General features: G+C 42.6%; 1 protein-coding gene across 4 annotated transcripts in view; it reads right to left on the bottom strand.

The window, feature by feature from the left end:
* The window catches only part of srgap1a (SLIT-ROBO Rho GTPase activating protein 1a), a 75,416-nt gene extending 51,073 nt beyond the window's left edge, over nt 1-24,343 (bottom strand). For all 4 annotated transcript variants that reach the window (XM_030096320.1, XM_030096321.1, XM_030096322.1 and 1 more), the window contains exon 1: nt 23,649-24,343. In XM_030096320.1, coding sequence (XP_029952180.1) covers nt 23,649-23,712 — 64 coding nt within the window. In that variant the 5' untranslated portion in view covers nt 23,713-24,343. The remainder of the gene's footprint in view (nt 1-23,648) is intronic.
* Nucleotides 24,344-27,865: the final 3,522 nt, after the last annotated feature.

Here is a 27,865-nt window from a genome sequence, read left to right as displayed (position 1 = left end):
AAACAAAGCCAAACTCAGGAAAGCTCATCATGTTTCTACAAGGGACTTTCTCAAGGAAATGAAAGTTACATCAATCATGAATGTCAAAATGGAACTTATTTGGTTGACAATCCAGAAGTGACCTATTTAAGTTCCATGTTCTGTTATAACGCTTATCAAATTAAAATGGCACATTCCCAGTCCTGTCTTGTATCTCTTAGATAACTGTTCATCTATGCAAAATAATTGTTTTCTGTATAACGGCACAAAACGTTCGATGATTTGTTTTGCACTTGTAGATATTTCCTCGTTCTGCCTCCAGAAGAAAGATTCAGCTGAAGCTGCTCCAACACTGACATTGTTCCTGCATAATAACTTCACTTGAAATATTTCATTTGCAACCACAGCACCACCAGCTTGGAATACTCGTTCAAATTACAGGATGTGCCCCTGTTGAAATAAGTAAACATACAGAATCTAACCAATTCTTGAAGATACGCCTGAAGTACAGCATTAATGCTAATTTTCAATATATTCCTTTAATCTACTCGGCAATACTGTGATAATGATTCTATCACCAGTTTTAATAAAGCCAGCCTGGATTTACAATTAGATTTAATTGCATGTTTGGGCCACAAACAAATCACAGACACTGAAATATAATGAGTTAATGCATGGCAAAATGAAAAATAATTCTATCAGGAGAAGTTAACAGTGAAAATAAATAAAGCTTGAATCTTCTCCTCGATGACTCTAAAGCATAAACAAAGCAACACAAATAAGGATGTTAATGTGAATTAAACGGGTGCAGAGGCGCTGAAGAGCGCACCTCCCTAATGACAGGATCTCTTGACAGGATCTCTTGGGGGAGGACATAAGCACTCATGTTGCCTGACTCAACCTGTGGGAAACAGGTTGGATGTGGAGAAGAAAAACAAATACTAATGCTGCACAGGATGACATGAGGAAAACACAGAGTGCCAAGCAGATGTGTCAGAGGAAGGCCTCTTACATAGTTATGCCGACATGGCTCAAAGAGGCGTAAATCAGCTTGAAGAAAGGCCTGTCAAGGAAACCACTTGTCTTTTTTTTTTTTTTTTTGTACTGACATCGCACTTTACACTTAAAACAACCCAAAGACAAATCTGAAACACTTCCATGTTTACCCACTTCATAGCAAACGTGACCTGAAACGACGATCTGACAGACAGTGAGCAAGTTAATCTCATCGCATAGGCAAATGTTTTACATGAATGGCTTAGTAACTTTGCTGTTTGAGGCCAGTCGAGCATCTCCCTTTGATCACACCGAGGCTTTATGTGGATTCCCGCTAAGGGCAGCATCAGCTGTCTGACTGGTTTCTTCCTAAGCTCGCCCAGCCAAGAGAAACTGACACACAGGACCCCGAGAGCCTTTGCAATTCTCAAACCTGCAATCCAAAGTTTCTCTCAAGCGAGAACTATCTTCCCCTCCTACGGAGTGTCACTCTACTATTACATGGTGCATTCCTGCGTTTCTGAGGTCATCTGTATGGTAAACACGTGTGGAGCTCTCGGTGCCGAGGGATGTGGGCGTCGGAGGGGGCATCAAAGCCCTCTGTGATCCCTCTCAGACTACAGAGCTGAGGGGAGATGAGAGCACCTGTGAGCCGTCTTGAGAAACGATGCTCTGGGAAAACAGAAGGAGATCGGATTACACGGAGGAATAATACGTGCCTTGATTGGAAGGAAACATTTCATACAGGCTACAGGGGCTTTATTTTTTTTTTAGTCATAATGACATGACTGGTTAGCTGCGAGCAGAACTGAAGAACAACACATGAAGCTGTCAGCAACAAATCCAGCTGACTGATGGACATCCAGCCGGCGCAGACAGTGTTGATATGAACAATGACGGAGCGCTCTCTGGTCTCTGTGGTGATCAGTTTGGACCAAAGCCCCTTTGTTCCTGAACTGGATGTTATCCAATTGCTTCTTTGGAGGCCACATCAGATATTTCCCTCTCCCCCATTCATGGCAACAAATATGTCCAAAGTAGCAGTTCAGCATAGCAACTGATTTTCCAGATAGGCCCATGCTTTTGTCAAAGAAAGCGCCTCGTAAGCAGGATGGGTACTGACCCACAATGGTGACCCTAGGAGAGAAAATGGGCTACAGAATAAACAACTCATCCACCATCACAGGACCAAAACAGGCCCTTGTTTATTAACATTGCTATGAATCAGTCTGAAAGTGCATCTGTTACTTTTGCTGATTGCAGCAATGTGTTCCTCCCAGAGTGCCACAGAGACCTCGACTCTCAGAGTTCCTGCAGCTTCTTCTAGTTGATTACAGTTTCCACCAACAGCTATCTGGGACATGGCGTACCACATCAGTCCCAGAGCTGCACTTCCACAAGCAGAGTGGCTCATCAGCAGCACCTGAAATAGCAGCTGAGGCCCAGGGAGGGCCGGTACAGGAGGGCGCCCGGCCCCGCCATCTGCTTCAGATCTTGGGTTTGGGGCTCGGGGAATTGTTTGTGCCTCTTCTGGAGGCTGGATACAAGACAGGATAAATGCCATCAGAGGTAATTACGAACAGGCTGATCAGTTTTTTCAGGGAGCACGAGCTTTCAATTACAGCTTGAGAGGGATCACATGGCCTTAAAGAGATTAGGGTGGATGGCATCTATTCGTATGACATTTTTGATAATCCAACAAAGCCCTACTGCTATGCTGAAAGTGAGGCCATCATTCATGTTGCTCCTTGAAAACATTAATGCCATATGTCTGAAATTATACAAAAGTAGCTTCACCCAAACCCAAACCATTAGATTGATAAAAGCTGTGTCTGCCACTTTGAACATGAGTCAGGGGGGTTTGAACTGGATTTTTTTATGTCTTGTGGTCATTAGAGACGTGCCGTTTGATCTGCTTTACCTTTGAATAATCAGCTTTTTCCCCTAAACAAAACAAAAACATTCACTGAAAAGTCCTTGCTGAGGAGATATCAGTTCAGTCGTTAAATCAGTCAAGTACTAGGCCCAGGTGAGAAATGCAAACCATGTGATAAGAATGACTTTCATTTCATATCAAAAAGGCAAACGTTAACGTCGTGAATGGCACCACACACGGCACACACCTGTGCCCTTATCAGCACAGTCTGCACAGTCGGAGTACAGTCCGTCCTCCAGCTGTGTGAGCTGTATATTGAAACCCAGATGCAACGTATAGCACTGCAATCACTCTGAACCCCTTGGCCATCCACCTCATCTTCTCTCTTCTTCACATTCTCTCTGCCTTCTTTCTCCACACTGTTAATGAGAGGCAGATGGACATGAACTGAAGGCTTGCAATATGACTTAATCTTTACCAGCACGTCTCTGCAGAAGTGCCTTTGCGTGCCAGGAACTGGAGAAACTTCAAGGATGACACAAAACAAACATCATGAAGAGACCTTCAGAGTCTTCAGGTGGTCATATTGACAATAAAGAGTGAAGAAGCAGCGACACAGCCAGGGCCAGACAAATCACTGAACACATCATTTCAAAAAAATTACAACTCCAATTCAACTGGAGTCAGTATGTTCTATATATTTCAAATGAAGCTGAAGAAACTCTACATAAGAATTTACTCCCATAAGTCCATGACCATCCGATTATCTATCCATCCATCGCATTTCCATGCCCACTTTAATCGTTAGTGTCAGGCAGCTGGAGTCTATTCCTGCTAAAATGGGATGCAGGGCAGGACCTGCACACTGGCACATCTACAGGCAACATAAGGTCACCAACTGACCTTACAAGCATGTCTTTGGACAGCAAGCAGAAAGATGCTGGTTCTCTCGATAACAATACCAATTTTGAGCCGCATTAACACAACCTTACAATTGGTCACAAGTGAAACTGGTATAATAAAATAAATACATTTTGTTTCCTTAACAAATGTGTAAAAGTGAACATGTCTTTGCTGTAGCTGCCTGTATCAGCAGAGGATTTCATGTTTACCTGAACTTACCCTGAACTGGCCAGTACAGGAACAGTGTAATAATATCCTAATGGCAGCAGCGTTGACTCGCCAACCCACGCTGACCCACGTCATTCTCTCTGTAACCTCTTCACAAGTCTTCCACATGCCACATTTGACATTCTGACTCATCCAGCCAGTAAGTCATGACCCAGAGTGTCACGAGCAATAAACACTTTTTAAAACGCAGCGACTCGAAGCCATAGCTGTCACTTGGTGTCTCACAAGGTGACTTCATTAGTTAGTCAGACCTACTGTCTGTCACATTTGAGTCCAAAGAACAGTTTCTATTGGAAGTTTTTATTTATTTTTTATCACAGGTCACATCTACCGAGACTACGAACATCTCTGCCTCATTCATGCCGTTTCTGTTCTGTGATAAAATAAGAAGGCCTGAAAAGGTGGCAATTCCATTTAATGAATTAAATAAAGCTGTGTGGTTCACAACTATAATCTGAGGTATGGTCAGGTCACTCTAAAATAATACAAACCTGCCAAGAAGTCTTGACAGATTTCTCCGATCACCTAAAGCAAAGCCAAATTACACACAGCACACTGCCAGCCAAGGCGTTTTATCTCAAAATATTACAGAACTGGGAATGTGGTCCCCATTACGACACATGACTGACATGTCAGCAGCTTCCAAAACCACACGGAGGCTTCCAGTAGAAGTACTGCAGGCTACTGTGATCCAGAGAATCACTGCGAAGTCAGAATGGAAAAGTGCCTGGCTCGTAATCCCACTGCTTCTTTCCAGGGCTGCAAGCTGAATCGACGTCCTCTGGGATGTTTCACAAACCAGTAGACAACTCGAGTCACTCACAAAAGAAAAGTTTTCCTGCAACTGAAGCACAGTGACCAACAAACATGACTGAAAAAGAGAAAAGCTATCAACTTTTATTCATGGAAATACTGACCAACTGCTACTGCTCAGAGACAATAGTTAACTGCATACAACACAATGCATTCCAAAACTACAAAAAAAAATAAAGACTAAGACTGGTGGAAACAAACACTAAAACCTCTGTCAGTTCCACTCAACAAGATGATTTTCAAATGTGTAATTTCAATAACTGAAATGCAATAAGCTGTGCCAATTAGATTCATCACTGCTAAATGGCAGATCGGCCAAAAGCCACAGTTGCTAAGGCAACATCTGCACAGACGAGAGGCCTAGCAGGGAGGGAGATCAATCACTGCTGACTTTACGGTGGCCTGTGAGGACCACCATTCTGATCCAAACAAAATAAGAGAGTGAGGAGCTGAACATTGGGACAAGAGAGCACATTTTAGCTGTTTGCTCAGCTGCTGGGTAACACGGAGCCATTCTGTTTGATCTGGACACCGGTCTGCTGTGCTGCACCGTCGCTCGGCCCAGCACAGCTTTGTGGGGCTTGATTTGTGTGCTTGTATGTGCATGCTTGGGTTTGTTATTGTGGGAGTCAATCGGGCCTTGCACTGCTATAGGAATGCTCCATACCAACTGTGCCTATATAAAGTGGCTCAGCTGAGTTTCACCGTGCTTTTCAGACAAAACCAACACCTGGAGCTGGTCTGGAAGGCAGCTTTGGACCAAAGAAATCATGCTAATATCTTCAGAAACCACTCACATCACTCCTGCAGCATGATTCACCTTACAAAATGAATGATACATGCCAACTTCCCAATTTCTGCTCCTGTAAGAACTGTTTGTTCAGTATATATTCCTGAGGGTTAAAAAAAAAAAGAAAACAATGCAAACATTTAAAAATGATTCAAATAATAAATGCAAATATGAATTTTGCTGCAGTATTTTTGACAGCCTTGTGTTGATACGGCTGAGCCTCTCTGCTGCAGATGCCGTTTGAACTGTCTATCCCCTCTTTTCTTGGGTGTAACTCTGGGTCACCATTGAACCATTGGAATCCTTTTGTAAATGCCATGGATCAAAGCTCCCCACAGCTGTCATCCAATGCAAAGAAGCAGGCTGGAAACTCTTCAGAAGCACCTTTCATTCCTACAGGGACTCAACGTTTGATATTGGAAAATCATTTTTTTGGAGCAGAAAATCCTGAACAGTGGGATGCGCTTTTATAACATTTCATGTTAAAAAAAGGAAGCAAGAAAGTGGACAATAAATGCTAAGGATGGGAAGCAGCTACATCTGTGTGGCCCTACATCAGAGAAAAGAAGAATCTGTGAGGAATACATTGATCTCTTTCAGTGTCTTGGCCAGACCTCACCCACTTTTCCCATTTATCTGGAGAACACAGCCAGCTGCTTTGACTGCTTGCCCTTAAGGGAGCAGTGTGGGCAGTGTGAGTGAAAGAAGAACCATAGACATAATCCCAACATTGAAAACTGGTCTTTACCTTGTTTTAATAAAACTGCAGTTCCTAGGAACCACAAGTTCAAACTTTTTCCATCCCGCAAGTGAAAAATGACACTTTGCTTTGCATCTGGCGTGCCTTTGTGTTTGGTTTGGGCTTATTACCGATGGGAGATAAAGGGGCGAAAGCTCATATGTCAAGGAAGCCACTCATTCTCAACAAAGCTAACCTCAGGCAAAACAACAAAAACTTGACCAGACACGCCGACAGCTCTTACAGTTGGGATGTTTGTTTGGGGTAACAATACTATGAAAATTGCATGGCGGCGCAGCTGAAGACAGTGTCACATGAGAGACGTCTGGAACGGATGCACACAGGCTTTCAACTGTCGGACAGTTTACTTGCCCTGGTGGGAAGCAAATAGAAACTGTAAGATACTGGCTGAAAAAGACAAAGTCTGTAAGACTATTCTAAAGAATGGAGGAGTAGTTATGTGGCCTGCGGTGATGAGTCTGTGAAAAGGAGGACCGGTTTCTAGGAGAAGGCAGATTTATTTTACCCCTCCAATGGGCCCCAAGACGGTGGAAAAGAAAAAGACAGGGTGAGGCTTGCACCTGTGCAGGGCTTCAGTCAATTACAGTGCAGGTATGGCTGGCACACGACGGCAGATGAATCATGTTGTCACCCCACACTGGTCTCCTTCCCGTCTCAATCCACTGCACACTCGATAGCTTGGTTTCAGTTCAGGCTGTCAGCAGCCTGAGATGACACTCCAGACGGCAACGGTCTGCCCTTCAGCACCGATGCTCAGTCCTGTCTGCAGGTTTCCATTTCTGTCCAGATATGATGCAAATTTTTTTCATTTTTTTTTTTTTTGGTTATTCAAATTAACTGACTTTACGTTTGTCACCCCTGTTTTATAGAATCCCTTCATACCATTTCCCTGTTCAAATTCTTAAACCCTGACTTAAATCAGTATAAAAACAAGAAACACAACATATGCACTTCTTTTGAGATGCAGAGAAGCAGAGGCTATTTGACATTTTTTCAATTAATCATCACACACTTCAAGCAGGTCTTACAAGACTGTATGAGTGTTTGTCTTCGCATTGTTTGCCTTCCATCTGTTTTGCTCTATTCAGACCGTCCACATGGCTGCCCTCCTAAAACCATCTGTCTGTGTAGTTGTGTGTTCTTTCTGTCCAGCTGTCTATTTACACAATCACTTTGAGCTTCCCCCCCCGATTCTCAGTAGATACACCTTCATCTTAAAGACTTGTTCTTTTGTACTGCCGCTTTTGCAGCACGGAGACACCAGAGCTGGGCAGGGACACCAGATCCATGGCCCAGAGCCAGCCGGAACTGCAGCCAGCTTGGTCTGACAACGTGTTCCCACAGTCGGGACATTGTGGCACCACTGGGCTGCAAGAAAGTATGGGGAGGACAGGAGATGACAGTGGACTGCCAGAGCTAAGGTATCATTGACAAAGCCAGACCACCGAGCCGGCATGCCAGCTGAGAAACGAGGAACGCAGTCAGGCACGCAAAGTGTCAGATAATGAACAAAGTGATAAGACTTCAGCGAATATAGAGCACGGAGATAACTCTTCACTCTGGAACATGTAGAGCAAAAGTAAATCAGGTCCTTTGACCAGATTTCTCGAAGATCAGCCTCAAACTTTTCTGAGGAACAGAGTAATGGTGAAGCTGCAGCGTCTCTGTTAACATTACATCGACCCACCGGTTCCAGAGATTAGACTCACTCGTCCCAGGTCGATGCACATTTGCCCACTCAGTTTCCTAAACCACCTGCCTCGATGTGTCCCTCATGACTCCTCAGATAAGTTCAGGTCCTTAATGCACTTTTTATGTTCACGTTTGCTAAATTAAGTAAAACAACAGAGGAGGGATAAACAAACCTGGGGCTATTTTTTTTTTTATATCATTATTATTTTTCTTCTCTTAACTTAATAACAACAAATACCACCGGAAAGACAAGATATGATTAAGCTTAATGTATTTTTTATGAGTCCAAGAAATGATGAGAGGAGGCTTTAAAATAATGTCGGAATGGGTTCGAAGAAGGGCGTGTACCGTAACTCAACCAAACGAGAAAGAAACGGACAGCAACACAGACAACAAAACATCTTTGGAATGGGAATTCTCATTGGTTTTAGGTTCCAGTCCACAATGTTTCAAGTGAAAACGCATCATTTTTGTGTTATCATTTCAGAAAAGCTTCGAAAACAATGTCCATTTACACAGTGATGGCAGAAACGCTAAAAACGATGTGGCTCGTCTTTCAATTGTTCAGATTTTTCGGAGTGTCTATCGTTTATTGAAGGTTCGGGGTCCAACTTTAATGCTTGTTCTGGATAAAAGGAGAGCGCCGCATGGGGGAAACATAAAAAAAAAAACAAGTGGAGCAGTACAAATAAAAGAGGAAAAGCATCAGGCAAAAAAATACAGTCACAACAAAACACTTAAAATCAAAACAGAGGTGATAAGATCAAGCAAGGAACAGTTACATGAACTCATGGAGCAAAAAACACAGTTGTGTGTTTATTATTACACAGCAGATCGACACTTCTCCGTGCCTCGGGGACTTGCTGTGTAAACGCTTCTTCGCCTTTTGTTGGTTTAATTTAGTTGGGACGGGGATGAGAGAAGAATCTGTTTACACTGAGGTCCCCTGCATCTTCTTCCTGAGTTTACTGAAACACATTCTGGGGATAGCGCAGTATGGCTGGAATGTGATCAGCCTGTCTGATGGTCATCCACTCACGAAGACGGTGGGATCTTTCAGAGAACTACGGGAGGATGAGCTTTGTGTCCACGGTCTGTGGTTTTGACATCCACTCATTTTCTGTGTTTGTGTTAGAGACTGATGAGGAGCACCAGGACACAGGCAGGTAGACAGTGCAAACCCACAGAGAAAAGGTAAGATCTAATAAATCCTCCACCGTACAGGGTTAAACAGCAGGATGAATATGAATTTAGATCAAATCCATACATAGAAAACATCCAGCCCCTCAGTAGTTGTTCTGTATTTGATAAATAACAATAATAGTCCTCTGCTCATGTGTTTCCCTTCCGGTCACTGAGCACCACTCACTCTGCTGCTGCTCCAACCACAAAAAGCAGCACCTTTCAGGATGTGCGGTTTGTGGGTCTTCAATAGGGCTGGGCCAGCCGAGGAGGAACAGCCCTACTATTCAAGACCAGGCCTGTAATTCCCGGGGCAAAGACATGTGCTGCAAGACCACTGGAGAGAGCGACTAACGGAGAGCAGAAGCCCCGACGGAGAGAGAGAGAGAGAATGAGGCCGGCTGTAAGTTATACAGGCAATTCATAACTCCTCAACGAGGGAAAATAGCTGTAAAATATGTTCGTTAATGATCAAAATGCTCTACAAAGATGAGAAAGACTTCAACCATATATGCTTATTAAATCTTTTATACAAGTTTACTGAAAGAAAACATTCATGGCCAACAATCAAAGTAATTAAAAGACGATAAAACATTATTCAGAAAAGTGTTGCCAATAAAAAGAGCCATGCGCCAAAGTCTCTGCTCTTTTCTGATCTCATCTGCAAACCTCAGGTTTCTTTAATAGACTTTTTATCCTCCCACTCCTCATCATGCTTATCTCCTACTTTAAATAATGGAATAATATTAAAAAAAAAAAATCTCCAAATTGAATCCCAGCTGTACATTTTCATATAAATAGCCTCTGGAAAAATAAGCCACAGAGGAGGAATCATTTGAGAAGCAGTCAAACTTCAAATCCACTGTCCCGTTTAGTCTCAAGGTCAGAGGAAATGAATAACGTGTCTTATTTGCATTATCTACAAAGGAGCAGCTGACTGAGACAAAGCACAAATAAAAGTTTGTACTGTTGCGTGCACACACACCATGCAGACACACACACACACGATCATTCAGCTTTCTCTAAAAATACTTTTACAAACCCCACTGTTTCCACACACAGGCAGTATTGATTACTAGCGTAATGCCGTTAAATCAGACCCTGAGCAGCACAGAGCATCCTTGTGTGCGAGCCTCATGAGTGTTAATTGGGTGCATTAATGTTTGTGTAGAGATGGGCTTTGTGTCTGTGTGCCATTTGTCCGTCTGCTCCTTCCTCTGTAATCTTTTCCATCTTTCCGTCTGATTAAATGATCGCACACCTGCCCAAACGGCATTTGCAGGTCGTGACTGACGTCCTTCAGTGATTTAGTGTTTGTGACTAAAAGTAGTCGCAGGGCATTAACCGTTTGGTAAAATGCGCCAAGATCAATAAAGGACGACTACACTGCGGCTCAGATAAATCCGTCTACTAACTCAGGGTAAACAACAAGTGTGATTGAGGACGCAAGAGGAAAGTTGTACAAAAACCAGAAACTTGTGCGAACATCCGTTTTTCCCACCTGGCGCTCAGAGTTGTGACAGCTGAAATAATCCACTCATGGAGACGTCTTCAGCCTCGTGTAAACACACTCATTCTGGGGAACTCTGCAGTCTGGCATCTGGTAGTAAAAGGTAAAGCCAATTTTGAATTCAACAATGTTCATGATTTTCAGTCAATGAAAGGAAAGTTAAGTAAACTGCAGCAGGAAGTCTGTCAAAAAGACACATCAGAATGAATTTCATGGAAAAATTAACTCTGATGCCTCACTTACCAGCCTGATCAGTATCTTTTGGGAACTAGATATCAATGTAATTAAAAGCCAAGTGGAATAAACAGGACTTAAACGCTGGCCATTATCGAAATTACAGCTCAGCTAACAAACACACTGATCTGACTGATCATTTCTGTGCAAGGTCATTGGGACAACAGTGAAGCAAAAGTAGAACACCCACCTGGTGTTTACTATTATTTATGATGCATATGTTCACTTTTTCTACTGTCCCAATATGTCACATTCACTCATTTTCACAGTCACACACACCGACAGCGAGACGCTTACGTACCACTGGGAGCAAGTCAATCATTGGTTTCTTGCCCGAGGACACTTCAGTACAAAGATAGTGGATTAGGGTGGGCAAGATAAGGATCAAACCATCGACCCCAGGACTGGAAGACAGCTCAGTCTACTGCAGCCGCCCCCTGGCCTGCTGCGCTGCTGAATGCTGCTTTATAAGAAAAGAGAAAAATGGACGAACTTCAAGGACGATCCAGAACTAAAATGATCACTATGCTCTGTTTCACTGTTACAATCCTCGCCATGCATCTCAACATGCCTTGTAAATGTGCCAAAACACATGAAATATTGAGGAAGAAGAGGCAATATTTTCCCAGCCTGATTTTTTATTTCTTTTGTAACTTTATTATTTCTTCTGGAATAATGCAAGTTTGGAACTTCCATTTGTGGGTGTCACAAGATACATGAATGGTTGTGCTCAACATGAATCTTGAGCAGGATTTTTACAACTGGTGAAGTGCTCAAAACTTCTTACTTTAACAGAATCGATGTATTTCATTTAAAAATGAAAATCAAAGAAATGATCACATAATATCCAGATGGACATACTGAAAGCTCAAAACTGTTGCAAGTGATACGTCTGCTCTTAAATATGTAACTGCTGTTTTCATAGGTCAATATTTGAGCAATGTTTTCAACAACTAAATCATAATAATCTAGGACTATAGTGTATTTTATAAAATGTTTTACAGAAATACAATATTTCAGCTAGTTTTCTAAAACACTGTCAGGTAAAAGTGAAGCCTTTATGAAATGAAAATGTGTTTTTGCTTGAAAGATTGTTAACGAAGCCTCAATCCTCGGACTACTTTTACTTCTGGTTGGTTGTGTGTGTTTCCAGGGCTTGTCCTGAGTTTCATGTCTGTGCTCACATGCAGATTCCTTCGTATTCTTTCTGGTTACCTGTTGCACAAACCATTTTCCCTCCTGATTACACTCCCTGGTTTATCCTCCACATAAGCCGGACCCTGTCCTTCCTTGCGTCCTTGCCAAGTCGTCCTGGCTCTGTGTTTTAGTTCTGCCTCTGTTTCTATCTTCCCGCCATGTCTTCCTCCCATCTGCATTTGGGTCCACTGTCCATGCCTCACAATATAATTCCATTTAAATGATTTATGAATTTGACTTTGGTCCCCAGTTCGGCTGGTCACGGGCGGGGGATTGAGGGCACAGGGGTTGGGGATAAACGAAGCAGGTTGAGGGTTAAAGTAATGAGGTGCATGGATGGGTGCGCTAAAGCCGGGATTGAAGATTGAGGGTAGAGAATTAAGGGCAGGTGGGGGATAGTGGTGGAGGGGCTTCGCCAGAGATCTTGGATATAAGCCGTGAAAAGAATCATTTCACTTGAGCGGACAAGGGTTTTTCCTGCAACACAAAGCCGCAAAAGATCCGAGTGATCCGAATAATGATATTATGGACGAGGGTCTCCAAACTTGTTTACCTTCAAGGTACTATGATTAGCTTAGTTGATCTTTACAATGAAGGCCAAGCAGGAAACGATCTAAAATGCTTAATTTAGTCAATTTCCATCAAGAAGTTAGAGAGTCTTTTCCTGTAGCCAAAGGAAAATGCCACCATTTTTTTTTTTTTTTTTTTTTTTTTTTGCCAGAAGCCAAACTTCAAAGTGAATTCATAATCCAAAATTAAACAGATAGAAATATGCTGATACGATACACTTTTTCCAGTGTCGTCCCAATGTTAACACATGCATTTTTAATGTAATGGGTGTTTAGAGGGAGGGGGTTGAATGAATCATCCACACCCAAAAAAGGAAGAAATCCAAAGTGAGAGTACTATCATTAAGATTTTACTGTCATAAAAGTTTCAAATATCTCCAAATTCGAGCGAAAATGTGAGGCGGAACCTCATGTTTTTCCAGCTGTATCTAACCGAGCTGACAGCTCAAAGCAAACTTTAAAAAGTAACAGCAAATTTAATGCCGTACTGGAGGATTTGGATCCTTTGCTCTCAGCCTGATGCAACAAAAATCTGTAGGGGCAAAGCTGCACTGCGAGGGCATAATAATGAGGCTGCCTTGATCGAGACGGCTCACTGCAGTGCAGCGGAGCTTGAATGTCAAAACTGAGGCACAGATAAATTGTTTCTTTTTTTTTTTCCCCCCACAATCCTCTTCCCAAAACATACATCAACTTTCCAGGTTCTCACCTTAAAAGAATGTCTATAAATGAGAGTCACCTTGAGAGCAGGAAAATGAAGAGAGGTTCAGTGAACCACGCTGTTGCTGTTCATTTAGGTGACATGTATTCAGGATCACTTCCACTCATTTATTTGCATCCTAATATGTTGAAGTTAGAGGGTAAAGAAGATTATTAGACACGGGCCTTATGTTTGACACCCCTGGTTCAGATACTTTGCAAGTCTCTTGCTTTCCATGAGTAACATCACTGAGTAATGCAGTTGTGATCTAACAGGAAATATGTGTACGACCCAAGGATGACACATCTCTAATTTCAGGTCTGCTTTTGTCAGTTACTTAGTCACTTCTTTTTCCTTTTTTCTGTTGCCAGCTTTGCTTCCACAAAAAAAAAAAAAGCTGCATTAGCGGTGCTTCAAATCTCATCCTAATCTTTCCCCTGACTCGGGTTTCAAATAGAGAGCCCTCACCGAGTCCCACACTGCAGCCCCAGGCCCAATCAGTCGCCTTGTCACAATTCCAGTCACCGCCTGCAGGGATAGATTTCTCACAAGGCATCAGATGGCGAAAGCCAAGCCGCCAAGAATGAGGAAGTCCACAATGGCTCCCCCCATCCCACAGGGCACAGGGGGCCGGGACAGGCAAGCAGGATCACCTTCAACACACACGTACGCATGCAGAGGGAAGATGGGGGGGAAAGAGGAGGCTTCAGTAAGTCCTCATTTCCAGATAATTATAGCTGAAGCCAAAATGGAGGAAGTGACAGAGAGTGAGGTGCCGTTATCCCCTCCGACCTCCCCTCGGGAGACGCTAAGTGCCAAACCTCTCCCACTTTTTGAAGTACGGGAGGCTCGCTCTGAGAGCAGGCTCTCAGGCACTGACGTGACAACATAAATGTCATTCAGAAAATGTCATTAAAAGGCCTGACAAGTCTGAACAGGTGATATCCAATTCCACTTTCGCCTGTAGCAGGGTAACCCCAACAGAATTCACCCGACGCTTTCTAATCAACACGCGAGAGGTGAGGAAGACAACGACCACAGATCCTGATCAACCTCAGGACAGCTGCTCAGAGTGCTGAGGCGAAGAGGAACAAAGAGGAACAAAAAAAAAAAAAGAAAGAAAGAAAAGAACAGGCAGATCAGCTTTCACGGCTCTTTGTTTTTCCACACTGTGGCGAGCGAGAGTGAAGCCTTTCTCCTCTGTGTCTCCCACCAAGCCGGGGAGGCCGGGGCCTCCGTTTCCAGCCATGCATGTGCCGCGCGCCCGGCCAGGTTACCGTGCATCACGTCGCTCCGACACACCATTAAACAGGACAAATCACAAGACCCCCCCGAGGGAAAATGGGAGCTTCCTCCACGCTGCCTGATTAAAAAGTAAGATATATGAGCCCACATGCCCACAGAGCGTGCGTCCATGCCGAGAAGCTGAGTGAGCGAGTATGCACAAACGTAAACACAAGACGCAGACGTTTTGAAGTGTTAAACAGTCTTGTTCTGCAGATTCAGCCATTTGAGTCATCTGACCCAAGAGCATATCACCATCTTTGATTAAAAGGAAGTTTGTTTTCCTACATGAAAGTTGGTGTCATAAGAGGTTTGCTCCAGTTTAGCTCAATGAGAAATAGGGCAGAATGGGACAGCGTGACATTTGTGCCACTTCCAGACCAGTGTGATCTGAAAAAAAAAAAAAAAAAAAAAAAAAGTTCCTTTGTAGCTCATGCCACTCTTATTAAATTAGAATAAATGGGTTGTCACAAATCTGAGGGGACGTCTCACAGGCACCAATGTGCTCCACTTCATCCTAACCTAGAAAAAAAAAAGAGCCAGCAGAAAAAGAAATGACAACAAATTAAGAAAAAAACAATTTAGGCTTCCGTTTACAGAACAAAGTTTTCAAGTCAAAACTTTTGTTGCATTTTGGGTGTCAGTTTACACGACAACGTCGCTCGGAGTCACTGAAAATGCAACTCATTGAAAACGGCTCTTCAGGCAGAACTTAAGACAAGTACACAACATGTAAACAAGTGAAAACACAACACTCGGTCTGTGTGTAGACGATGGAAACACGGCTATGATTAACAGACGGTCTGTAATTGCCCAAGTAGATGTACAACCATGTTTTCCTCCAGAGTGTCATGGCTCCCAGATTCTCCTGGACCTGGTAGTTTTGGAGTTGAGAGTAACTCGGAATGGCGACACAGCCTCGTGGTCAAATGTCTGTACTCCTTTCATTAATGGTTACAGTGTATTGTTCTCTGCGTACATGTGTGTAGTTTCATTATTGAAACAGACAACAGTGCCAGCTCTTGGCCTGACGTGGTGACCACATTCTTTTCAGCATTCCTGCCGTTTCATTGTAATCAGACATCATTTTCAAATTGTTGCCATGTAAACATGAAACTTTTCTAAAACGAAAATGCAAAAATTCTCATGAAATGTTTAAACATTTTCACAAAAAATATCATTATAAATTAAGGGATATGTCATAACTCAAGGTTTAAATCTAACATGCAGAGTGCCCTAAAAACAGAAATATGTAAGATGATGTTTGAAAAGCCAGTGAAGGAATGTTTTTCTTGACTGAAATAATTTCAGAAGGAGGGGATTTCACTAGAAAAGCATCGAAGTGTGAATTCAGGCCGAGTATTTTATTTAGCAACTTCATGTTGGTCTGCTGTGTGATTGTGCAAGTCTCCTACAAATGACTAATGACTCAGATGGACTGCATCCCTGCCACAGAGGAATATCTGCTCTTTGATGCACTGTGAAATAAGCACATGACACAAGCCCTCATGACAATAAAATATCGCAATATTTATAGAAGCAGCTGACCACGTCTGCAGAGAAGCAAGGAGCCTTTTTCTGGAAAAGCTTCACAGAATATTAAAGTGTGTATCTTTGTCGTCATCTATCACCTTCGATTAAATTCTGGTTTACATTAGCTGCAGGATGTGGAGAAACTTTCTTTGAAGCTTGGAAACAGAGTGAGTGAGAGGGGACATGACACAGCCCAAAGAGGACCGAAATGGACTCTGTGCATGTGTGACCGCTGAAAGTCAGACTCCGAGACCAGGGGAGGAACACGGCTGACAGACCTTTATCCGTAAATGGCCCTTTTTTTTTTATATATTTCCAAGCACCCCACATATCTGTGGCTGGAACCGCAGCCACGGCTCCAGTTTCCATCTCGAGGGAGGGTGGAGGAGAGTTCAGGCCGGAGCTCACAAGACCTGCCCGAGGCGGCTCACACACAGCAGCCGCGGCTGCAGCGCGCCCGGCCCGGGCCTCCTGCCGCTGCAAAGCCACAATGAGCCTTCATTGTGAGGGCTGATAAGCTGAGAGTTGAGAGCATGGGAAACTTACTCCAGTTTGTCTCTGTGCGACTAAAAACACACGAGAGAGGAGGGCGACCGCATTAAGACGGTGCAGACGTGTCGGGGTGTTCGCAACACCAGTACTCCACGGGGCTGGCTTCACGACTGAAAGCAATAATCAATCAGGCTTAGAAACGCACAGAGCTGAAGCCTTTCCTTGACATTTTATTGACCGATTCTTTATATAAGACTATTTGGCCTCACAAACTTCTCCTCGGGGCAAGAACCCGACATGACAGGCAGGCCTCAAGGGGTGGTCTGAGACTATTGATGAGGGGGACAGAAGGCTCAATGCCTGCTTCCATCGGGTCGAGAGGTCAGCGCAGAATAAAGAGGAAAACGGGGGAGGGAGGGGGAGGAGTCGCGAGATTAGTAAATTAAACTTCTACTCATCAGCGTTGAGGGTGGATGGGAGAGAGAGTTCAGGATGACACAAATTAACAGCTTCATAGCTGTGTCCGAGTATATTTTAGATATATTTATATACTGTTTGAAAATTCAAAACGAGGTTATACAGATCCTTTAATCTCAAAAGATGATTTTTTTTGTCAAGTGCTGGAAAAAAAAGACATTGTTGGATACGGATACAGTTATTCTTGATGTAAAGTGAGAAGACAAACTTAAAAAAGGAAAGTTCAGAGTTTAAATAAAGTTGTGTTCTCAAGATTATCTTGGGGATTCCAAGCACTGTTGTTGAGTAAACCTACACCAAAACGCAATGAAAGTTTTGCATTTTCACTTGAAACCATTTTGTAAACGGGGCCTTAATTTTCACACAATCAGTCCTTTAAAGTCCTGTAAGTGTCAATAATTGTACTTTATTCAAACACCGCATGAACTCAAACACAAATCCGATTGTGAGTGGAGAGTAAAGCCTTCATTCTCATATTACCATCAAGTTGCCTGCTAACTCAAATGCGCTTACTCCAACCAAAAACCTGATTTGAAAAGGGAAACTTCATTTGCATAACTAATATAATAGCATAATTTAAAGGCTACATGTTTGACCCTTTATCACAGACCAGATCTGCATCCTGTTGTAATTAAAAGTCTCAACCAACCAGCAGCCTTCCCAAGAGGTGATATCTTGAGCTTTCCAGTGATTTTCTTGTACTTGTGAATGAATCTAAAGGCCAGTTTGAGTTCCCACAAGGTAGAGAAGTACCTGAGCCAATAAGCAAGCGTCCGCCATTAACAGCTTTTCATGGTTAGTCAAACAAGAGAAAGAGAAGAGGCCAAAAGAGCAGATGTCACTTTGTTGGGAGTGAAGACGGGAAATAAGAAGCAGCGCGAGACTTCACTTACAGAATGTTTGCACTCATCTTAAAAAGCTTTCACCGCTAAACACATAAACGGCTTACACCCAGCAGATGAATCGCCTGAACACACACAGACGAAGATTAAAACAAGTCGACCAAGTCGGAGCTTATGACCTCCGCCTTCACTTATTCCTGCATTGACCTCATATCGTCCTTTCCCTTCCCCCCAACCTCCTTCCCTCTAATCCAGTCCTACTGGGTGGCAGGCAGCAGCATGGCCTGATGGTCAAACTGTGTATGTCTGCCTTCCTGTCTGTCCATCTGCTGGGACCCAGCAGTGGTTCAAAGGAATTAAAGTCCTCCCTTCAGCCCTGCCTTTTTCTCTTCACTTCTAATTCCTGTTTTTCCTCTCTCTCCAAAGACGGTCCAATTCCATTTACACCATGCACCTTCTATTAGCTAATGCGGTGCGTCTGCACGCTGAATCTCATCCAGCTCATTAGCAGCAGCTCATAGGGATTCTTCTCTCTGCCCCCAACACCACCTACTGAGAGGGGGGAAACTGGCAGCAATTTAGTAAATAAAGAAAACTTTTCAAGCTATGCACGATTCATTCATAGTCTGAACGGTCTCAGTTGGAGTAATGCAGCAGCGGGTTGGAGCTGGTCCTTTCTGGTTGGAAATTGCATTAACTAGGGCACGACAGCACACTGGACTGCTTGTTTATTTGGTTATGGGGACACGGGGAGCTGGTAAAGGGTTGGTTTTTAGAAGCTATGGCGCAAGGTCGAGGGGTGCAGCAGTGTCCTGGTGGCCTTTGTGGCTGCAATGAAAAGCACAGCAAGGAATTCAAAGCCTTGCTTATGCTCGGCAGAGTTTATTAAAACTGCAAAAAGGGTGACCCGCCACAGATGGTGCTGTCAATAACAATTCAGCCAGCCATGCAAGCACACACTCGTGCACAAGGGCCACACCCCGTGCCATGCCAATGTATGGACACACACTCCAACAGCTATACGAGGAGAAGGAGGTAAAAACAGATGGTGACTGTGTGAATGGATGTGTGATGCTGAGGAAGAAGTGCTCCAGGAGGCGTTAAAATGCCATTAGTCTCTCCACCCATAGTCTCCATCAACACCTCAGCTGTGCCATGACTGAGGAGGGCTACGTACATATCTGCTGCAAGAAGTATGCAATACTTTGTACAAAGTGGAAATCACTTTAACGTTAAGTAACAACTCGTATTTGACCGATGAGCTGAACCCCAAGAGGGAAATTCTCCATGACGGTGCATGCACAGGCAGGCACTTGATCACGTGACTCCAGCGTGGTGTTAATGGGGCTAAATGTAACTGTCACATAAAGGTCGGGTTGTAGTGACAGCCGGTTTGAAATTCATTCACAGCCTGACCTTACAAATGACAATATTTACAAAACACCAAGGCGAAGGTGACATGAGGATCTCACATGGGAGAACAGCTGCTCTCATTTGCATAATCAGTCTATTTTCAAAGCAACGCAATTGGACTCTAATGGACCCAAAATGATCATTTAGCATCAGTTCACCATCAAACAAACTGCTGATCAGTCTATTAATTAATTCAGTCAATTAAAATTTAAAAAACTGGTCACTCACTACACATTTGTTCAGCTGATTTGGTATTTGAAAACAGCATTTGTGCATTTTACCAAGGACTTCAAGTGAAAACACTCAATTTTTGGTTTTCATTTCAGAAAAGTGTTGCACTTACACGGCAACGTTTTGCAAACGATTTACACGGAAAAGCAAAAAACACTGAAAAGGACATAGTCTTCACTATCGAGGTGCTCTCGATTATATTTTGAAAGAAACCACAAACGTGCGCAACAGTGGCAAGCACATGGATATATGTATGGACAGAGTTGGATTGTTCTTCCTGGTGACTCTCAATTCAAAAACTACCAAATCGCAGGAAAAACATGGACTGGGAGTCCTGACAGTCTCATGAAACTCTTTTTACTGCACTGTGCTGTACTGTACTATACTATGGCTCATGTACAGAAGCACCATTTCAGAAAAGCTGAGTTTTCCACCATCTATAGAGCCAGAGCATTTTCAAAAAATTGTTTCCAGTGGCTTCCATGACAGACACCCAAAACGCAACTAAAGTTTTCTGTTTTAACTTGAAAACGTCATGTAAACCCAGCGGTACAGAACCATGCATGAAATTGGCTGTTAACAGTTCTACATTTGTGTGAATGAAGCAGAATAAAGGACATAGTTAGAGTTTCATCTGTGAAACCTCTTTGTAAGTTGACGCATGCATTTCCAGTTTCTAAAAAACAAAATTTAGTGAAGTACCCTTCAGTGTTTGGCAATGTAAGATAATCTTTTTCCAGCAAGATGAGCTGGAAAAAAACTATTTCTTTTTTTGAAGTCTGGTGACACACCGGGTTGATTTCACTTGAAACCATGAAAGACTGATCTGAAGCAAAATTACACTTTCAGCCCCTCATGTTCTGCAGATGTCACAGACGTGTGACATCTGGATTGTGTGGTGGACAGTCAGCGACACGCTGAGCAGGAACTTTCCCTGCTGGTTGGTATTGTAAATAAATCAATCATACTTTTTTTTTTTTTTTACTACCAGACAAATCCTAATCTTCTCAAAGAGAATAAGGTCATACCACCTCAGAGGAGGGTTTTTTTTTTTTTTTTGGATTCAAATCCCCATCATATAAACAAATGGCTGCAATTTCAAAACGGCAGTGAGGAGCAGGTCGGGGGTCAGCCTTCAAAATGATCCAGGAGAGGACCCAGAGGCGCAAGATGTCCTGCCATGTGATTCACAACCCCCACGCCACGAAGATAAAGCCACACTCTGACACCAAACCCACAGGGTGACCACCGGAAAACACTCCGATCCAGTCCCACCGGTCCACAGAGTCACAAACCTCTGCTTCCTGCTTTAAATTACTTTAATTGTCTGCAACGGATGTGCACCATAAAGCAAATTCCACTGTCTCAACACAATCTTCTTAATGTTTTTGTTTTCCCAAAACAAGCCTGAGTCTTGATGCAGATGCCAATACTCTGCAGTTAGCAAAAATTAAATCTGCCCGCCGCTACAGGGCTTTTTCAATAAAAGGATAACATCCCATGATTGCCAAAATAGCATCTATTTACATTTCAACTGTGGGAGGTTTGAGAAAAAAAAAAAAAAGGAAGCTGTTGGAAAACACCTGAGGAAATGTCAGCTGGGCCTGAGAACAGTGGTGTCACCAATAGCAGCAATGCTTTCAGACAAACTACATGAAAACCTCTCATACACCAGTCTGAAGTACCTTAATCCCAGCCATTAAACACATTTGAAGTGTGGCTATCAAAAGAAATTTTCTTAGAAACAAATGTGAGTTTTTACAGATATGCAGACACGATGGCAATCAATGACAGCGTGGTTATGTAAGACGAAGTAAAAAAATAAAAAAATAAAAAACGGCCGTCAGATATGTCAAAACATTGTGAAAAAAAAGAATTTGAGCTATGAGAGCAAGAGAATGCAGGCTGGAAGATCAAACATCAGCTCCAGCTGTTTTCCGGGCTGCTTGTTGTTCTACTTCTCCAGTAATCAATGTCTGTTCAGCAGAGCCCGCCTCTGGCTGTCACAGGTCCACTGCAGATGTGATCCCACTCATTATCGCTATAAACTCTTGACTCATAAAAGAGCTTTCCAGCTGCAAAAACCGGGAGTCGCCTCAAAATTAAATACCTGACGATGACTGAAAGAAGAATTTTGGTTACTGCATTACTAAGCATTTTCTTCCTGTGTGAATTACTCGTATAATAATGAGCCTGGCAGCTACTTTTCCAAAACAAACATGCATTTGCAGGAGTTATCTGACCTACTAAAGACACTCATTGTGATGCTTGACAACAAGCATAAACAAAATGAGCTCAGGAGATGATACAGGGGGGGATTTTTCTGTATTTTCCTGTCTTTTCTTTCTAAACAAGGAAAATTAGACTTCAATGATAAGAGATTAAAAAACAAACAAACAACAAAGTGCCCAATACCCACTGGTTATTTGCAATGCAAAAAAACAGCAAACAGTACATTATGCAAAAAGGGACACACAGGCTGTGGTGCAACATTGAAAAAAAAAACTCTCACTGCTCTTCTTCCAACAAACAGCAGACCAAAGTGCATTCGCCTCATGACTGATTTTGTGCTGGTTTCCCGAGGCTCCGGTGGTCCAACCAACCAAGCAGCAGCTATTCTCAGCATCAGGTTGTCATTATCCCACTGGGGTCTGCATGACGAACAGGAGGCTTCGTCATGGCTTCTTCAGCGTCCCCCTATGACGGAGCACCGTCCTCCACTACGGACTGGAAGCCCTTAGTCATCCTCACAGGGAGGAGGACGGCAGGTTCCCTTGAATTCCTCGTATAAAGAAAAAATAAAAAATGACAGCATGTGCTTGAAATTCCTCAAGCATCACTGGTCCCTTCCATTTAACCTCCCCACCCTCTGCTCGCCTCCCCTCTTCCTCAGCCTTTGAGGTCGGGGACGGGGATGTGAATAGGTGGTATTTCAGCACACTCATGGCACTGGAGAACAGAGCCGGCTGGCTGGGGGCCAAATCCCCATGGTTACCCTGGAGCGACAACTGCCTCTTTCCTGTGTCAGTCTGCCTGGAAATAAACTGCCCTGCTCTGTATGCATGAGGGCACACCAGGGAGACCAGATAAGTTAGGGTGGCATCATTATGGCAAGCTTACACCCCTCCAGATCACCCACTCGAGTCTGGGCAAAGGGGTAATTTGATGCTTCAAAATATACACAAGCAAGATTTTTTTCCTGAGTGCCCTTGAGCAACTTGGTCAACATAAATTCATACATACGATCTGAGCTATGCCTTTGCCCTCTTACATTGCATAATTTAGGTGTAATACCTTTCAATAATACGGAATAGACATACTTTATTAATGTCAGAGGGAAATTCTTTTAAACGTTGCTCTAAACAGGATAAAAAAAATATAACAGAGAGAATCTAATCCACTACAGATGGAGCTGACAGTAACAGGTTGTTAGTGTTGGAATATTTAGGAAGCCAATCAGAATGCGCCGCAGCAGATTAAAGGTGAAATTTGTGAATGCCATAGATTTCTTTTCTAAACATCCATACCAACATCATGGTATTCTCCTGGAGACACTACAGCATCACCAAGGCATCAACACCGTTTCACATGACAATCTACCAAAACATACCAATCTTTCAATCAGCTAATTGATCCTCTTGTGATGCTAATACACATCCAGTGAACCTTACAGCATGGCAGGAAGTAATCGAGTAGAAAAAGCTGAGTTATTTGCAGATTTTGCGCATGTTGATTTGCAGTAAGCGACTCCAGGAGGTCCCATTGTAATAACTTTTCAAACTGAACGCACCACCATCACTGCCTGTGACTCATATGCAGGTATTTATGAGTTAATCTGCTCTAAATTAATCTTTCTTTACCCCCTTTTGCGCGCAGCAGATCCTGAAACATGAAAATTCCCCAGCGAAGCATTTCCCCCTCCGCTTCCTTTTTTTTTTTCGTTTTACCTTTAACTTGACTCTCGTACTCCGCGATGATCTCTTTATCCTTTTTGAACCTCGGTGTGGACATTTTCTATCTTCGTTGGCCCGAAGCTTGTTGTAAACTTCTTGTAGAACAACAACAACAACAAAAAAAACTGTTTGTCAACAAGCGGGATCCTCAGAGCAGCCAACGCATCCCGCACAGGACGAGCAAAATGAACGCCACGCAGGAAAAGGGAGAAGCAGCACAGCTCAGACCGTTCATGAAATAAATGAAAAATACTGTTTAGCAGGATTCAACTCTGCAACAAGGGCTCGGAGATGGAGAGAGAAGGACGTTTAGCACTTCATTGTTCCTCTTCCCTTTGGAAAAAAAAAGAAGCGGTGGACACACAGCAGGGCCAATGCGCAATCCTGCTCCAACCAATGAATCCCGGAGCAGTCGGCGGCACGGCGCAACAGCACCGCTGCTGCTGCTGCTGCTGCCTGCCTGCCTGCCACACACAGGAGGAAACAATCAGACAACTTTCAGGCTCTCCGAGAAGGCTTTTCCACACGAGAAGTCCCGCCGGCGGTCGCTCCAAAAGCCTCCAAAGTCTTCAGGAACCGGGGAGCGTGTTGCGCTTTTCTTCTTATTGTTTTTTCCTTCAAGTTTCCAGTTTGGTCCCCGCACAAGCGCACACTCTTTGCTCCTTCTTGCCCCCCTCGTTAGCTCTCCCTCGACGGATCTCTCCCCCCACCCCAACCCCGACCCAACAACTCCCAGCAGGCTCAGAGGCAGACGGGAGGGAGGGCAGGCCGACTGCAGCAGCTGGAGAGGAGAGAGGAGGAGGAGAGGAGCAGCGCGCAGCTAGTGGACACCGGCGGACTCACACTCCCGCTCCCAGGTCTCAGCTGCCGTGGGAGTTCGCTAATGAAAAGTTTTGCATAAAACCAATGCATACACGCCAACTGCTGAAACACCGAAAACGGCGTAGTGAGCATGTTAGGCCACGAGGTGGAGGTGTTGATCGTTTATATATATTTAAAAAAAATTAAAAGAACGTCTTCTTACGAACAGATAACGGACTGGAAGCTATTGGTGATGAGTTTCAATTACTAAATTACCGAAATACACTATAAATACAAAAAGTAGAAATACTTGCATACGAACGCCAAGCTTCAGTGGATGCCGCCATGTTTTTGTGACCGGCGCATGCGCAGAGGAACTATGCAGTATTGCGCATGCGCAGTGATAGCACCCCGAGAAGGTCCATTCCTACAGGTGGCAGTCTGAGGGTCAAAGTAAAGTTCCTTTCTACATTTTGAAGCTGTTTGAAAAAGTTTCATTTTCTGAGGTTCGGAGGTTTTTACACGGTTTTTACACGGACTCCAAAGAGTTTGTGGTTACACTCGTTTTTATTGATTAGGCTGCAATTTGCATTTAGCGGCAAATGAGTCTACTCCTCACCAACAGACTTGACGTGTATTAAATAGTGCTTTATTATTATTTTCATCTTTAATGTTTCTAACACACACAAAAACAAATGAACAGTGAACAAATAACAGTAGAACCGTACAATCTATGTCTGAAAAGGAGTGGGAAGAAGCATAGCTTATTAAATCTCACCCATTTTCCATTAACAACTTTTTTTTGGCATTTACCCATTCATATAATCATTATTATTGAAGGATATTATTCACACTTGTAGATTATCTTCATACAGTTTAAAAATCAACTCTCTGTACACACATTATCCCCTTAAATTATAAACAACTTTCCACCCAACAAATACATCATCCACTCATGCATGCATCCACATCTGAAAAGGCATATATTAATAAAATAACATTATTTTATTTTTTTTTTCACGGTGTTGGGGTCGTGGTTATTCACTCTTGCCTCAGAGTGAGGATATCCTGGAGTGTGTTTTTTACACAGACCACAAATTAATATTTATACGCAAAGAATTGAAGTACAAGACAAAGACAATCAAAACAAAAGGAAAAATAATACATACAGAACAAAAGGTTACATTTGTCAGATATTCATTATTAAACTGTTATATCTGACAAGTTGACAAAGCTCAAAGTCTCATAGAAAGTTAAATGCAGATCCAACAAAAGTGAAGTTACTCGCTGAGGATTATGTACTGACCAATGTTGCTTCACAGTGAACACCACATCCTCAGCATGTGCAAAGAAAGGCCTCTATGTTCGACTGAATTTTGTAAGTGAACCATTTAGCGTGCACGTGATTTCCTCCAGCTTCGTAAGGTTAAACATGTCTTGGAGGGTGGAAGGTTGAGGAGGAGTGGATGAAGGCTTGGGAAATCTTGTTGTATCCACATCTGGCTTTAAACTTCTCCACAACAGTATCTCGGACCTGCCTGGTGTGTTCCTTGGTCTTCATGACGCTCTCTGCGCTTTAAACAGAACGGTGACTATCACAGAGCAGGTGCATTTATACGGAGACTTGATTACACACAGGTGGATTCTTTTATCATCATCAGTCATTTAGGACAACATTGGATCATTCAGAGATCCGCACTGAACTTCTGGTGTGAGTTTGCTGCACTGAAAGTAAAGGGGGCCGAATAACATTGCACGCCTCACTTTTCAGTGTTTTGTTTAAAAAGTTTAAAATATCCAATAAATGTTGTTTCACTTCAGGATTGTGTCCCACTTGTTTTCTTGACAAAAAAATACAGTTTTATATCTTTATGTTTGAAGCATGAAATGTGAATAAATTTTAAAAAGTTCAGGGGGGCCGAATACTTTCACAAGGCACTGTATCGTGGAGTTTTAATGTTCTTCCTGTACTTACATTGATTTTCTCTTTAAGTTTCCTCCAACAATTCAAAAACACATGCTCCAAATTCAATAGCATTTACGCTGAAAGATTCAGACGTTTTCTTAAAAGTGAAATAATCTCACATTCCTCCATCATTTCTTAAAATCGAATATGAAATTATTGTATGAACTAATCGGGTCACTATACACAATGTTAAGATATAGTTCAAAGACAATTAAAAAGCTTCATAACAAAATTAAAACGTTCAGCGATATGTAGATTAACACTGCTTAACATGAATATACTTGATTAGAAAGATACATTTCAAGATGACTTTTAAAAAGAGTCCAGGATTTGAATTTTTCAGATGTTGGGTGGGAAGGATTTCCAAAGGTAAATTAAGTTCTAGATAGAATGTAGATCATATTCACATTCATTTGCACCTGAAACTTTGAAATTCTTGTGAAATTACCATTACTAAACTGAATTTCTTTGGATATTCTAACAGAGACTAGAGAGACAGACTTTTATTTATGAAGAACTTTATTATTAACTATCATTTTTTGAAAGTTCCTAAAAAATGTATTATTGTACCTTCTCTACCTTGGATTGCCTTCGAATGCGACATTCACTTGTGCTGAACAAACACTTCAGTTTGTCTGTTGTTTTTCTAACTAGACCTATCCCACATCTATAAACACTCCTTCTGAAATGAGCCTGTCCTTCAGCGTTACAGACAAACAGAAGACTCACTGCAAAAGGGCTCAATGTTTAGAAGGAAACAATCACAACTGCCTGGAAACCACCGTGAGTCGACTCTGCAGCTTCACCCAGCTGACGCTGGAAGGAAGAAAGGAGGTCAAGTCAACGAAGTTCAGGTTTTTTCGACTAGAAATGTTTTATAGGACAGTTGGTGACCCTGTTGCTGCTTTATCAATGAGTGAGGAAGTTATCAGAGATGAGGCCACCTGTTGCTCTACTGCAGGGATGTCAAACATAAAGCCTGTGGACCAAAATCGGCTCGCAAGAGGCTCCAGTCCGGTCCAGCAAATCAATAAAAAAAAATTAAAAGCTTCAGAAACAACATAGATTTTTATTTTTCTTAAGCGTAGCAGAAAGTATTATTAAAATTTACTTCATGTTGATATTGTTGTCATTTTCTGAAGATATTTTCACAGAGCACTTTGCACCACAGGAAATAAAAACGTCAACATTTAATTTAAAGGTTCTTGCACTATTTTGCCAGTGAAATTGGGCTGTAAGTTTCCTTTGTGCGGTAACCACCTTGCTCTACTGCACCTCTGTTATTCCACTAAATGTTATCATTTTAAGAACTGACATTTTGACATGCATGGTTTGATTAGATTTCTAAAACTGCTATTAAAGTATGTGTACATTTACAAAAAAACAATACATTTTTAAACAATTAAAGCCACATGCACTACAGTGAAACCCCTTGCAGTAACTG

Source organism: Salarias fasciatus, chromosome 7 (genome assembly GCF_902148845.1).
Source record: "Salarias fasciatus chromosome 7, fSalaFa1.1, whole genome shotgun sequence".
In the NCBI taxonomy this organism is placed as follows: domain Eukaryota; kingdom Metazoa; phylum Chordata; class Actinopteri; order Blenniiformes; family Blenniidae; genus Salarias; species Salarias fasciatus.
Note: the sequence above shows the minus strand (reverse complement) of the source record. Positions and strands in the feature narration are given on the sequence as shown.